The sequence below is a fragment of the Sinocyclocheilus rhinocerous genome, unplaced genomic scaffold (assembly GCF_001515625.1).
Source record: "Sinocyclocheilus rhinocerous isolate Xijiao unplaced genomic scaffold, SAMN03320098_v1.1 scaffold2831, whole genome shotgun sequence".
NCBI lineage: Eukaryota > Metazoa > Chordata > Actinopteri > Cypriniformes > Cyprinidae > Sinocyclocheilus > Sinocyclocheilus rhinocerous.
Genome location: NW_015659001.1, coordinates 228,206 through 243,730, shown reverse-complemented (window position 1 = coordinate 243,730; position 15,525 = coordinate 228,206). Strand labels below are relative to the sequence as shown.

General features: G+C 35.8%; 1 protein-coding gene across 5 annotated transcripts in view; it reads left to right on the top strand.

The window, feature by feature from the left end:
• LOC107723126 (uridine-cytidine kinase-like 1) overlaps positions 1–10,558 on the top strand; it is a 30,576-nt gene extending 20,018 nt beyond the window's left edge. For 3 of the 5 annotated variants that reach the window (XM_016531642.1, XM_016531645.1, XM_016531647.1), the window contains exons 8-16: positions 1,651–1,670; positions 2,912–3,010; positions 4,511–4,604; positions 4,999–5,061; positions 5,224–5,346; positions 7,127–7,234; positions 7,700–7,856; positions 9,363–9,485; positions 9,915–10,558. In XM_016531642.1, coding sequence (XP_016387128.1) covers positions 1,651–1,670; positions 2,912–3,010; positions 4,511–4,604; positions 4,999–5,061; positions 5,224–5,346; positions 7,127–7,234; positions 7,700–7,856; positions 9,363–9,442 — 744 coding nt within the window. In that variant the 3' untranslated portion in view covers positions 9,443–9,485; positions 9,915–10,558. The remainder of the gene's footprint in view (positions 1–1,650; positions 1,671–2,911; positions 3,011–4,510; positions 4,605–4,998; positions 5,062–5,223; positions 5,347–7,126; positions 7,235–7,699; positions 7,857–9,362; positions 9,486–9,914) is intronic. The other 2 variants (XM_016531643.1, XM_016531646.1) reach the window with 1 other exon arrangement.
• The last annotated feature ends 4,967 nt before the right edge of the window (positions 10,559–15,525 follow it).

Here is a 15,525-nt window from a genome sequence, read left to right as displayed (position 1 = left end):
GGAGAAATCTGGCATTGTGGGGGAAAAAAAATGATAAAAGGGTCAAGCTTTATTATTATATATAGACCCACACTGATATATTCACAGCTATGATGTTTGGGAAACCACAAACCAGCACTGATCAATCCAGTACTGGCCAGCAGTAGAGCATTATGGAATGGACGTCTCATGACATGATATAATACGGGAGGATAGATGCTCAGCGCTGCAGTCAGGAGGGAGGCAGATACCTTCTGTTTTTCCATCCTTCAGTGTTTTACAGCAGACACCCTCCCTGCATGCCGTGTCTAAAAATACTCCGCTGTCTTCCTCCCCTTGACCTCTCTTTCTCTTACTTTCTCTTGCTCTTTCTATCTTTCCCCTCTCGCTCTCTCTCTCTCTCTCTCTCTCATGGTTGTCTCTGTAGCTATTGTTGAACACGGCGTCTCGCACGCACTGAAGTTTCCTATGTCTACTACAAAGAGTTTAATTTTTCCGTTGGGCTAGAAACGACAGCACACGAGTGTGTGTGTGTGAGAGAGAGAGAGAGAGAGACAGAAAGGAGAGGAAGAAAGAGAGAGAAACATGAGGAAGTACAGCCCCTGACACAGGATGTAGCAGACCTTTGTGTCAGTGAGAGTGAATGAGAGGATGACAGCTACAACAGGAACCACACCAAATCTGAAAAAAAAAAAAAAAAATGTATTTGCACGGTACTGTCACAGCTTGCACAGGTTTAAGAAATGGTTCACTTAAAATGAATAAATGATGAATTTATATTTTTATGTCATTCTAAACTCACATGACTGACTCTTTTAGGGCTGGGTATCACCTGTTACCTCACAACACATGATACAAATCTCACAATATTATGCACCGTGATGCGTCATCACAATATTATAAATGGATTGTGATTGAAACAGAGACTGAGCGTGCCATGAATCTCTCTGGTGCCGACCACTTCACTTTTTCCCGTAATATGGCTACTCTTTAAAACAAAAATGTAGGCATTTTTAATGAAACTATTAAAGAAATATCTGTCCCTCCATTGAAAGTCTGTTCCACCAAAATCTTGAGGATTCAAAAAGTTCATAAAAACATTAAAAGTATCTCAAGCAGTTTAATCCACGATTGCTTTATATGACGGACAGATTTAATTTAGGCCATTATTCACATGTAAACACTGATCAATGCACAGACATCAAATATATTAAACAGAAGCTCAAACATGCGTGAAGGTGAGTAAATGACAGAATTTTCATTTTTGGGTGAACTGTCACTTTAAGAGGTCAGTGCCATCAGACTTCATTGGTTCCATTACTAATCGTCATGGACATCAAACCTGTCATATTTGGACGTGCATGAAAGACCCCCCCCTCCCCCCCCCCAGAAGCAGCTGGGATATTTTGCTTCTTTTGTATTCCTTGATGACAAAATTGTCATTTTGGGTGAACTGTACCTTTAAAATGAGACTGCATGGCATAATCAGTGCTGGATGATTTGCCCACAGAACATGCACACTGTGTGCCGATCGCAGCTGTCACACTCTTGTTCAACTCTCAGTCATGTGACCGCCTCATCCTCCTTCACCTGATAGTTTGTGACGTCTCTCTTCTTTTCCCTCTCTTCCTGTTGTCATTGTTTGTCTGTTGTTTGTCACTTCCCCCACAGAGAAAGCTCCGCTGGGATATGTGAGGAGATTTGCTTATGATTTTTTTTTGTTTTATGTTTTATGCTGTTGCATTACAGACCATAAGTAGAACAGCAGGCATCTAGGTGTGATTTCCAAAGACTGCATATTGTCACACCTATGTTTTAATGAAGCATCTCATTTAAATGTAAAGCAATGACATGCGTTTGTCAGAGTTTACATTGAAGGCGGTGTTTTGTTTGTTGACAGGATGCAGTCTTTGACCTGAGTGCTTGTGGAATTGAACCATGGGATACTCCCAAAAAAGCCTGACCTACTCCGAGCTCATGAAGCTTTCTAACAGATGTGGTTAACCAATAGTGTTTGTAAGCTGTAGTGAACAGTGGCTTCAAAAAATATTTGAACACTTAATGCATAACTATGATTGTATGAATGTTTGGGCTTGGTTTTAATTTTTTTATGTTTTTGAAAGGAGTCTGTTATGCTCAGCAAGACTGCTATTTAATTGATCAAAAATACAGTAAAAACAGTAATATTGTGAAATATTATTACAATTTATAATAACTGTTTTCTATTTGTATATATATATATTCAAATGTAATTTATTCCTGTGACGCAAAGCTGAATTTTCAGCATCATTACTCCAGTCTTCAGTGTCACATGATCCTTCAGAAACCATTATAATATGCTGATTTGCTGCTCAAGAAACATTTATTATTATCAATGTAGAAAACCGTTGTGCTGCTGCATATTTTGTGGAAGTGACACATATTTTTCAGGATTCTTTGATGGATAGAAGGTTCAAAAGAACAGCATTTATTTGAAACTGAAATATTTGTTACAAATTAAAAGTCTTTACAGTCACTTTTGATCGATTTAATGCACCCTTGCTAAATAAAAAAAAAAAACAGCCCAACCTTGTAAACAAAATATTTCACACAAAGAAACTTCAAAATGTAAAAGAAATACAATGACAAGAAGTGTCAAAATACTTTTGGGGCCACCATATACATTTATCTAAACACTAATTCATAGACGGGTTAGCTTTTCATTTGGAGATTGTCCTTTGGTTCTCTTTTATATAAATCATTCCTGTATGCTTCTAAATCCTCTCCTCTATCATTGCATTAATGTTTGAATGATTTGGGTGACACTAGTAGCTATTGTGTGAGCATGTGTCTCTCTCCGCCTGTGTAGTGCTGGAATGAGAGTACCATTTAATTCCACTGCACTGACGACTTCCTGTCTGTTTCTGTCTCTCGCCGGTGGTGATGGTAACAGGGCGGCCCTGGCGTCTGCCCATCAGGCCCAGCCCCTTCCGCAGACCCTCAGTGTTGTGGAGAGTACGCCGCAGGTCCGCGGCATGCACACCATCATCAGGTCAGACACACACGCATCTGTGCCGCAGCAGTTTACTTCACACATCTCACTGCAGTGTATGCATTGTGGAAAACTCACCAGTACTTGGAGTTTACAGACTAACTGTACAGCATCTCATATGGCTGTCCAGACTCAGAGTGAAGTAATGTGGAAAGACCTTATGCAAAACAGAATTATAGTTTTGATGCTTATAGTTTGAAAATGTGCATTGTATAAAAGTAGACAAAATGTTCAACAATATACCAATTTTTTACATGTATGAAGAGACAATTCACAGTTTTGTAAATACAAACAACAGGAGGTAACATCATACCCTGTGATGTGCTATTGGAGTTTTATTTTCTTTTTCATTTGCTTGTTTTTGTTCAGTTGTTTTTTGTTTTTGTTTTTAGTTTTCATTTTGGTTGGTTTTGTTTTGTTTGTTTATTTTGTTTCATTTTTTGCATAGTTTTGTTTTCTGTTTTTTATTATGTTTTATGCAAAATGTTTTGCTTGTTGTTTTAATTAGTTTTGTTTTTGCTTGGTTTTGTAGTTGTTTTTTTTTATTGTAGGTTTTTTTTTTTTTTTTTTTTTTTTTTTTTTTTTTTTTTTTTTTTTTTTTTTTTTTTTTTTTTTTTTTTTTTTTTTTTTTTTTTTTTTAAGTTTTCTTTCTTTCTTTCTTTTTATTTTTGTATTTTTTGCTTTCCCCACCCCCTCAGAAACAGGAGGTAACATCATACCCTGTGATGTGCTATTGGAGTTTTTTTTTTTTTTTGCTTAGATTTTTAAGCTTAGCTTTTTTCTTGATTTATTTTTTTTTTGTTTGTTTGTTTGGATGCATTGTTTGGTTTTTTTGTTCAGTTGTTTTTTTTAGTTTAGTTTTCATTTTGGGTTGGTTTTGTTTTGTAATTTTTTTTTGTTTGTTTATTTTGTTTCATTTTTTTTGCTTAGTTTTGTTTTCTGTTTTTTATTATGTTTTATGATTGTTTTTTGTATTTGTTGTTTTGATTAGTTTTGTTTTTGCTTGGTTTAATTTGTTTTTTTATTTAGGCTTTCTTTCTTTCTTATTTATTTCCCCCCCCCACCCTCTCAGAACATACCAGTGACCCATTATTGGGTGGAAATTGTCCCTCCCGCTCATACTACCTGTGACCAACTACCAGAAACCAGTGGCTGAAATGCACTCATTTTGAAAGTTTTTTTCATTGCTTTCGTCCACGTCACAGGCTGTGCGAGGTTATGCCAGGCTGTAACGTAAACTAACGGCTATTGCATGCTAAAATAGGGGAAGTCCTACTATATATGGTCTTAAATGTCTGATTAACTATTTTAGATTAACTAGTAAAACTGTAAAAAATATATTCATAATTGTAATAAATTTAAATATATATTTTGAACAAAAAGTTTACAAGGTTATAAAAAAGATCTTCCATTTTAATTTGAATTTTTTTGAATGCGAATAAATGCACAACTGTTTTGTCATTTTAGTAAGTAAATTTATCGTTCGCGCTTGTGTTGCAGAAATAAAGAGACCAGTCGAGACGAGTTCATCTTCTACTCTAAGAGGTTAATGCGGCTCCTCATCGAGAGAGCGCTGTCCTTCCTTCCCTCTCAGGTGAGAAAAGAGTTACAGACCAAGCGAAGATGAAGGTATTGATGAGGAATCTTTAGATCGACCTAATAACGGCACGCAAACGGATTTGAGCGTGTGGGCATGGAGGCCTCGTCTTGAACATGGAAACTTGTCTCGCTTGTCCACCGCAGTGGAAACTCAGACTAACAAACTCAACATGATAGAAATCGGCTTAGCAACGCGCAGCAGCAAAACAGCGACCTTTACACTTAAAACACTCACAGGAGAAGTGCAGTGAGCTAGTGAGCTTCATGATGTTGCTGCTGACATTTTACTGTGGCTTTTAATCAGAGAGGAAGATCAGTTTAGCTACATATGAATGATATGCCTGGACAAAAAAAGCTTGACGTTACAGTTTGTCTGTTATCTGCTGCAGGTTCACATTGTTCAGACCCCACAAGGAGAAGATTACGAGGGCCGAACTTTTCATGGGAAGGGGGTAAGAAAATAATGTGCCACGAAAAATGTCTTTTTGGACAATCTCTTGGTGGTTCAGCCTAATCAATCTGCTTATTTGGCGATTTTCTTTGTCATACAAGAATGTCTTTGTTCTGTGTGGTGTAGAAAAGTTTAGGCTCTCCCTCTTCTTTGTTTTGAGCAGATTACGGGTGTGTCGATTCTCAGGGCGGGAGAGACCATGGAGCCCGCGCTTAGGGCCGTGTGCAAAGACGTCCGCATTGGCAAAATCCTCATCCAGACCAATCAGGACACAGGAGAGCCTGAGGTAACGCCCCTTTCTGCTCTTACTACCCCCCAGAATTTACACACATCAGATCAAGTCAGATGATGTCAATTTTAAATTAATTTATTCATTTGGTAGCACTTTAGTTTAGGGACCAATTCTCACTATTAACTAGTTGCTTATTAGCTGCATATTACTAGCATATCAGCTGTTTATTATTAATTATAAAGCACATATTAATGCCTTATTCTGCATGACCATATTTTAGATCCCTTACTCTGACCCCATACCTAAACTTACTAACTTCTAATAAGCAGCAAATTAAGAGTTTGAGGCAAACGTTGTAGTTATTAGTTAATAGTGAGAATTGGTCCCCAAACTAAAGTGTTACCATTTGTTTATTTATTTAAAGTGTGTTTTATTTTATAGATTATTGTTAACCGTTTTCTGAGCAAGACATTTCAGTGTTACAGTATTTTGTGTTATTAGCACAATTTATAGGTATTTTATAGTTTATAACATTTCTTTTTTTTTTCTTTTTTTTTTTGCTGCTTTAAAGTGTAGTATCTGTTTTTTTTCTTTTATTAAAGATTTTTTTAAAGAATTGTTAACTTTTTATTTAATTTTTTTTATTTTATATTTTGGATTTGCAGTGAATTAAATAATTCATATTAAATCAAATTCAAGTCTCAATTTATTCATAGTTGACATATTTGGTTTCTTTTCTAGGAAAGAAAACTAAATGTGTGAAAACATTGGTTTCGGTGATTAGTGTAGTTGACACGCGTAGTGGAATATGAAGATTTGTATAAGATTGTATAAGACAGTGAAAATACGAAATCTGTCTGCAGCAGTGCTATAGTCTTACTCGTATCTTTCTGTTCTTCACAACAATCAGTGCTGGGGAGTAACAGAGTTACGTAATTACAAAAATGTAACTAATCTGTTGCAGTTGCTGAGAAAAAAATGTGTAATTAAATTACAATTACTTATGAAAATGTTAACGATTGCAAAGGGGGATACATCTGAATTTTTTCACACGCACACCCACATACAGATTTAATTGATATCTTTCATAAATTGCATTGACGACTCTAAAATATGAGACACCAATGTTTCAGGGGTTTAGGACACAGAATAGGACACATGCTTATTCAGTAACTGCTTCATTTCTTTTTGAGTTTATGTATATGCTTTATTTTTTAAGATTAACTTTTTTTTTTCTTCCAAGGCATTGTTAGATGCAAGTGTTTCCTGTCATAGCTATGCAAAGATTTAATGTCAAAAACAGTATCATGGCTATTAAACTATTTTTTTATTATTTTAAATCTGTAATTAACCTCAGGACTATCTAAAGTAAAGTAAAAAGTCGTGCTAAAGTCTGATTTTGTGGTGGCTGTGCTTTTAAAATGACATTTTTATAATCTTAATTCAAGTGATGAAGGATTTTGAGGAATCAGTGTTGAGTGCTACTGTAAGGTTAACCCTGCTTGGTTTACATGTTTCTAAATTAATAATGAGAAATTTAGAAAAGTAATTAAATGCAATAAGTTACATGAATAAAGTGATTGAAATAGTTACACTACTTACTAGATTTCCAAAATAACCTTCCCAACACTGACAACAATATGATGCAATTGTGCAGTTGTTTTTTGGAGTACCACTCTTCAGTCATTCAGTCATTTTGCACAATATAATATAGAGTAAATATAATTTTGAAAGAAATAAATGTTTCAATAATTGCATGAACTCACTAGTTCATTTTTCTTTATTAATTTGATTGATTCATTCATTTAGACATGTTATTTCTGTTGCCATCCAGTTGCACTATTTGCGTCTGCCCAAAGACATCAGCGAGGATCACGTGATTCTGATGGACTGCACTGTGTCCACCGGAGCCGCAGCCATGATGGCCATCAGAGTTTTACTTGTAAGTCTGCATTTGAGCCTTTTCTCCCCGCACAACACACTGATAGTGTGCAGTGGCAGAGACACACACACGCCTACACAGGCACCGCATATAGAGCGGCCCAGGTTGTTTGTCTGTCAGTCAGTGTAGGCGTAGCAGAGAAACCTCACTAGCTGACAGCAGCCATAGAGCGTGACATAACTTTACACATTCTCACATATTCATTCTACAGTACAGAGCTGTATTTATCCGTTTCTATGACCGTTTTTGGCACCGGTGGAAGTTTAACAAAATAAACCCTCGGGGGAGAACACATCGTTCACGCTCTCACTAGTTTAAATATAATTAATCTACTAACACTGAAGATGCATGAACTAAAAAAAAAAAAAAGTCATCCACATCTGTGATTATATATTAAATGCAATAACTTCTGTGGTATAGTGGAGGAACGGGACAGTCATGAGGTGTGTGTGTGTGTGTGTGTAGGATCATGACGTTCAGGAGGATAAGATCCTGCTGGTGTCTCTGCTGATGGCTGAGATGGGTGTCCATTCTGTGGCCTACGCCTTTCCTCAGGTCAAAATCATCACCACCGCCGTCGACAAGAAGGTCAACGACCTGTTTCACATCATCCCCGGCATAGGTGAGACTTTCTCAGCATTACTTATCTGCTTAACTGTGGCTTCTTGTCCTAAAAGTTCTACACAAACGGGCCATTCTCACAAAACCAGCCTTGAGCATGTCTGGCTCATATTTCACCCCAAATCATAAAAAAATTAATAAATTATACTTTGCTTAATGGAAAGTGAAGACTTTTTACAGTACCTTTAGGACCATTAAAGGGGTCATCGGATGCCCATTTTCCACAAGTTGATATGATTCTAAAAACCTTATACTCACTTCTTCTGTAGATGAAGCTGGATCACGAATGATTCGCATGAACATAGACGCATTTAGGCAGATCGGGATCGGCACATTCCCTTCAAAAACTAAAGTAACGTTAATCCTCTGCGTCTTCAGCGGCTCAGATGTCAGGAGTAAATGACGACTGCTATATTCATTATTACATCCAACAACAGAACACCTCAATCGCTTAATCTGAGACATTCTTGTCTTCCCCTGCACCGGAGTCGACACAATGGCGGACAGCTCACAGCTCACTCAGGGCGGGTCTTAAGGTAAGATGCTAGTGTCAATCAACTATCGTGGGAGGGGCCTGTACAGAACTACGTCATTCTGACAGGAATCTCAGAACAGCCTGATTTGAAAGGGGATTTTAAAATAGGGATTTTAAAAAAACCACTGGGTGGATTTTTATCATTATAGGATGGAAACACATTTATGTTCAAACAACTTGTAAAGTGAATTTTGCATCCGATGACCCCTTTAAGGTTTTTGCGATGTGTGATTTTTGTTTCACAGTTATTTCTTTATATATTAACCCTTTGATGTGGATAATGGGTGTGATTAGAACATTGAGTGTGTCACATGATTAGATGCTAAATTCAAATCTACGTTCCCGCTTTGAGTTGCGTTGAACCAGAGACTAGCTCACCGCTTGTCATATATCACAACCTTTCAGTATTTTCAACCACGTGATGTTTATTTTAGGTTTCAACCATTTAAATACACAAATACTTGATTTTTATCATATGTAAATGTAAAACATCTTGTGTAATTTTAAATTTGTTGTAGCTTTCGGCCTATTTGCTTTTCATTGTTATTGTAAAAAATAGCCTCAGATGCTAACATGGCATTAAAATCTGTATTACTATTTTCCAGTTTGTGAATATTTTGAATAAAAAGAAAAAACTTAAATTAAATCAGTACATCGGTCAGATACATATTGTGGATGCAGTGTGTCATGTGACAAACTCGGAAAACTCACACAGGGGACTCAACTAGAGTATTCTATTTTAAATATCTTTAATATTGTAAAAGGGTTAATTGTATTATGTGGGTGTGTGTGTACATACTCTATACACATACACACACACACACACCGTTTAAATGTTTGGGGTGAGTAAGATCAGTTGAGGAAATGAAAATACCATTTGTACGGTTTAAAAAAAAAAAAATCCAGACACATTACAGTAATGATAATTTTGAGAAAATGTGCTTAAATTTTCATGATTTCTTTTTGGTCCAGGAAATTTTGGGGATCGATATTTTGGCACGGATGCGCCTCCAGACTGGAGTGATGATGACATGGATGAGCCCAGCTGCTGACGGGTGTCAGATCATCTCAGCAGCTCAGTCACGCCGGATATTTGTACATTATAAAATATTTTTATACTTTTTGGCACTCCCCAAACAGAAACGTTTTGTGAAGTTTTTATTTGTGGAGGTTTTATTTATGAAGGTTTACTTAGTTGTTGTTGTTTTTTTATGCGAGTTATTTAATATTTACTGTCGCCTAAAGTGTGTAATGTTTGATTTTGAAGCACATGCAGTTGATTTATTGCCTTACGTGTTTGCTGCCGCTTTAGTATTTTTGGCACGTGTATGGCAAACAGCGTGTGATTTTTATTATTGTACTCCGTTTCATGCAGCAGTCAAGCTTTCAGAGAGTAAAGTAAGACTCAAAGCGCTGCCTTGCTACACTTAGACAGTGAATTTCTTTGAAGGACCACTTCATCGGAAACAATGTGTGGGCGTTGCTTCGTTTTAATCTTTGCTTTCTCTCTCGCTTTACCTGCAGACGGCTGCTGACCAAACCACACGCTGTTAACAATTACACTTTCACAACTGAGCACTGCATTCTGTACAACTTGAACAGTTTTTTTACAAGTTTCTGCAAAAATTTTGACCGTTTAAGATGTCGAGCTCAATTTAAGGGTTTCGCTATCTATTTATCAAACATAAACAGGAAGGAGCAGCTCCTGTTAAATGTAGATAGGATCTGTATTGTAGATCATCTGTAATCAGCTGCCAATTTCACATTCTGCGATGAGAATAACCTACGTTTTTTTTTGTTTTTTTTTTGACCCACAAAAGTGCAGCATCTTGCATCTGTCCAGTGAGTCTATAGTTGCCTTTACCATATATGGCTGACATCTGCTTGATGTTCGCCGTCGCGTCGAGAACATACAGGACGTACAAGAACAAAACTAGCCCACAGGAAGTGTTGGTGTTTGGCCTCAAATTCAAGCCAATGAGCGTTGTGCTTGCTCTTATTATGGATGTCGAGTTGATATCTCTGTTTTATCGTTTTTACCCCACTGAGCACTTTGAGAAAGTACCTAGCCTGAAGAAATTAGTTCATCATAGAAATATGATGTGATTGTGTGCGTTTTATTTGTTTGATTTATGCTGACTCACAATAGTTAACCCCCCAAAAAAAAATCCTGTACTGCAATATACAAAATAAGTTGTCTTCTTTTTAATGTTTGATAGAAAATGCGAACAATATTATGTTAATATGGGAGCACTGAGATCTGCAGTGATCATGTCAAGGCCTAGTGAATGTATCTGCTGTGACTTTTGTCCTTCAACAGGAATAATAGTCTAGGATTTATTTAGCTATTTATTTTATTGCGTCGTCATTGCACACTTTCTGAAATACTTGATTCTGATTGGTCAGTCTGATATTTTTGTGTAATGACTGCTACACTGTATAATTGGTATGTTCTACATAACAGTGACTCATTTCCACACCTTGCATAATAAATTCATTAAAACTCAAGTCAGCGTTTCATGCTCATTGAATTGATATATTTGATCAATAGCAGTGTAATAATTGTGATGTGCTTCATGTAATGATCCTAATCAAACTGTTTGGATTACATATGCACGGATGTGTGTATATAAAAATCTACACATACAGTACTGGTCAAAAATGTGGGGGTCAGTGAGATTTGTTTTGGTTTGTTTAAAGAAATTAGTACTTTTGTTGAGAAAGGAAGCATAAAGTCGATCAAATAATCCTGAAAAAATTGTGTAAGCAGCACAACTGTTCTCAGCATTGAAAAAAATGCACCAAATACATTAAATATATTAGAAGGATATATTTCTGAAGGATCACGTGACACTAAAGACTGGAGTAATGATGCCAAAAATGTAGCTTTGCATCACAGAAATAAATTACATTTGAAAATATATTCAAATGGAAAACAGTTCATTTAAATTATAATAATATCTCACAATATTGCAGTTTTTACTGTATTTTTGATCAAATAAATGCAGCTTTGCTGAGCATAAGAGACTTCTTTCAAAAACTTCTATACCTTGCTTGTTTTTTTTCTGAGGACATAAATGAAATGTCATGTCTGAGAATTTCACATCAATGAATTTTCCGTTCAAAATCCGTCCAGAGATGTGAAGAGAAGTATATGCTTGACTGTCTTATGGCACTTCTCTTCTATTTTGTATGCTTTTTGTAACCGAGACAGTGGGATTGAAACTCATTCATGTCTGAAACACACAGGAAGGATGCTGTGGTTGTCCTGTCGATATGGAAACTAACCTAGCAATCTTTCATCAGTTTCCATAATTAACTCCACTCTGATATATGATAGTCAACACTATAATAACTACCCTTCTCAGTGTATTCTACACTAAAAGATCGCCTCACCTTTTAGTTCATCACACAACATGTAATTCATGTAGAAAAGAGCTTCTGCGAATCATTGGTTCTACAAACTGAGAACATTTGCCTTTTTTAATGTATTAATGTAAGTGACTAATACAGCTTTTGGTTAATATGACTCATCGTTATAATCAGCCTGGTTAAAATGAACAAGCAGAGGCTAAAAGTTGATATCTAGCCACTAACTGCAAACCAAATTTTCATTTCAGAAAAGCTATAATCTCGCTCTTCCTCTTGTCATAAAACAATCAGCAGGTCACATAAGGCATTTCAAAAAGGAGCGGTTGAGATGAATGAAACGTGCTCTAGTGGCCCTCAATATTGAGATGTCATGGAAAGTTTACCACAAGCTTGTTCATAGTGACAAACAGGAAGGAGGCGCTTTGCTCATGTGTGGCAGCTCGACAGCATCTCCAGCAGCTCGCAGCGAGTGTGTGAGCATCAGCCCGACGGTCCGGCTTCTCTGCGGGCTCAAGTGAAGGCCTCAAAGTCCTCTGTCAGTGTGGAGCGACGAGGAGCCAATAAACGTCTGTGTAGGTAAGGCAGAGGTGAGTGTTTTGCATGGCTGCGTGCACCAGCCCACAGTGAATGCCAAACTAAACGAACAGCGAGAAATCCAGGACTTTTTGGCGTCTGAGATTATGTTGGTGCAGATAAGTTTGTAGTTGTTGAAAAGGTCAACCAATGCATCTGTGAATAAATTCATAAGTCTATGATTTTGAACATCATCCTGGCAGAAGCAAGGTTTTATGATACAGACAGATCTTTGAGAGATATGGAGGGTTAAAGCCGTGGGACGGTGTTGTTCTGTAAAGCCACGAGGCCATTACAGTCAGACACAGCTGAGCTGATTGTCTCTAAGTGGCTGTAATGTAATAATTGCATCTGCTTAAACTCGTTGGATTTGCTTCATAGTAATGAATGATTCATAGTTTTATGTATGTAGCTATTTAGATTTTATGGATGCTGTAAGGTAAAGGTTTCAGTGGCCCTTTCCAACTGAAAAGGCGCGAAAGTTGTCACATCATGATATACTATAGCATACAGTACAGCATGACAGAGACTGTAAGGGCAGCCAAATTTAGAGTCAAATGTCTATTTATTTAAATGTAACTAATTTTCCTTCATTTTAATTTTTTTTTATGTAGGCCATATTTTATGTACTTTTTATGGGGGACATTTCTATAAGATTTCTCAAGATTTGGTCAGCGTGTTGAGTGTGATTCATGTAATAATCACAATCTGAAAATTGCGGAAATCATGCTAATATTATAGTTTTCAGTATTCCGGATTGGATTGGATTTATTTTTACATATTGGTCAAATGGAAATTGTAGGAGATATTTAGTAACTTTTCCAAGCATGGTGTTTCTTCATCTAATTTTTTTTTTTTTTTTTTTTATCATTCTATATTTTCATATTGTTGTAAATGTCCATGCTTTTCCTGCATTCAAGAAAGAAAGAAAATGTGCTATTATTTTCTTCTCATCATAGAAATGGATACAATTTAATTTACAAATTACAATTTTGAAAAAAAAAATAAAAATTGGTAGGTCTAAATTTTGCTAGTTTTTTTTCCCTCTGATTTGTTTTTCTCTTTTTTGAATTTCTTTCTCTTTTTTTTTTTAAAGATGATGCAAGTAATCTGTGGTCAGTGTGATCTGGCCATCCTGGATGAGCAGTGCTTTCGAGGACTGTCCAACCTGAGAATGCTTGAGTTTTGGTCAATCTCAGGTTCGTCAGCCCATGAAAAACTGTCTCGCAGAAACCCACACGGATGAACCAGTGGTCCTCCAAACCACCTAAATGCCGCACCACACCATAGCCAGAGTGAAAGCAAAATCACTGTACTTCTATCTATGCATGGCATGTATTCTTAGTGTTATATTTTCAGATGTTATTTGTTCATTTATTGAGTTAAAAGACTATTCAATGCTACGACTTTGTCAAAAGTATTTTATAATAACATGTAACTTTACAGATTCACAAGATGTTATATTTTTTAAATAATTAAAAAAAAAAAATGAATTAATAAATTTATTCAAAACCCAACTAGGTGCAAATGAAAGTCATTGGGTAAAACAGATCAATTCAGTGTCACAAAATGTTCAGTAAATGTATTTATTTACAGTACGATCATAGATATATTGTGCAAATGCGCGTGCACTGGTTGACACAGCATTAAAAGTATTTATTTTAAGATAAAGATGATTATTTTAAACTAAACAAATACCACTCAATGCGCATATACCCTTATAATAATAAATTTTTGATTCATATTTTAATTGGTTTCATGTCAAACATTTTTGAACGGTTTATTAGGCCTACTGGTTTTAAAACTTTTGAATTCGTTTTGAAGGACTAAATGTATATAAGGATCATCAATTTAAAAAAAAACACACATATTGGTTAACCACTATTCTGAAAACTGACATATCCCTCTCAATGTCTGCACAGGTTGCGGCCATGTGCTATCTCTGTCTCTGTGAGTGAGTGAGTGAGTGAGTGTGTGTGTGTGTGTGTGTGTGTGTAGGTACTGTACATGTTCACATCTGCTATGAATGATGAGTTATTTTACAGTGTGCCAACCAACACCAAAACCAATGTATACAAAAGTTTGTAACATTCATTTGTCTCTTCATGAAGCACTTTTATTTTTGAGGATGTCCCCAAAAAGGTTTGTTCAACTTATAGAAAAAAAATGTGCACATTTTCAGCAGTTTTGTCTCAATAAAAACAGCTTAGCAGAAACTCCCAGACATTATACACAGGTTTATAGGAGCAATCTGTATATGTGCTATACTAAGCTAAATATGACCAAAATTACATAAAATAAATCATAAAATAAAATAAATGAAACAATGATTTTACAAAAAGACAAAAAAAAGTTTACTACTTTAATTAGCTTTTTATAAAACACTAAACTTCCAGGGATGTCCACGCATTTGGCGTGAGACACACGCTTTTAGGCTCTCACTCTGCCCATGTAAATCTCACACCAAATTGGCAACCCTGCTTGCGATATGAAACAAAGTCTCAGCTTTCAAACTTTGTACGTTTTAATACTAAATTCTACAAATACAGTGGGTACGGAAAGTTGAGACTTTAGTCTTTGCAACTTCAGGGATCTTATCTATGCACAATCAGCTTGTAACACTCCAAAGAGAAAGGAAAGCTTGAAATCGCATCATATGACCCCTTTAAAGCCAGAGCTATTGAAAAACAGAGTTGAGACAAGCTTTGATCTCGCCGGTGTCGCCGCGCGGTCACGTGATTGTGCAATAATTATGGTCCATTAATGACTTAAAATATTTTTTTCCTAATATTTTAAGTCATTAATATTTCCTTATATTACAATTAATGTAGTATTTAAAGTTAAAATGGAGAAAAGGGTTTCAAATTCCAAAGCAAAGAGGCAAATTAGAGTAATTTTGTGGTCAGAATGCAATAATTATGGTCCATTAATGACTTAAAATATTTTTTTCCTAATATTTTAAGTCATTAATATTTCCTTATATTACTTATATTACAATTAATGTAGTATTTAAAGTTAAAATGGAGAAAAGGCTTTCAAATTCCAAAGCAAAGAGGCAAATTAGAGTAATTTTGTGGTCAGAAAAAAATATATATTTTTCATTTGTAATGCCATAAATATATCTAGAATGTAGCAGGTCATATTTAGACATGATTAAACACTAGATTTTTAAATGAGAAATTTAACTTAG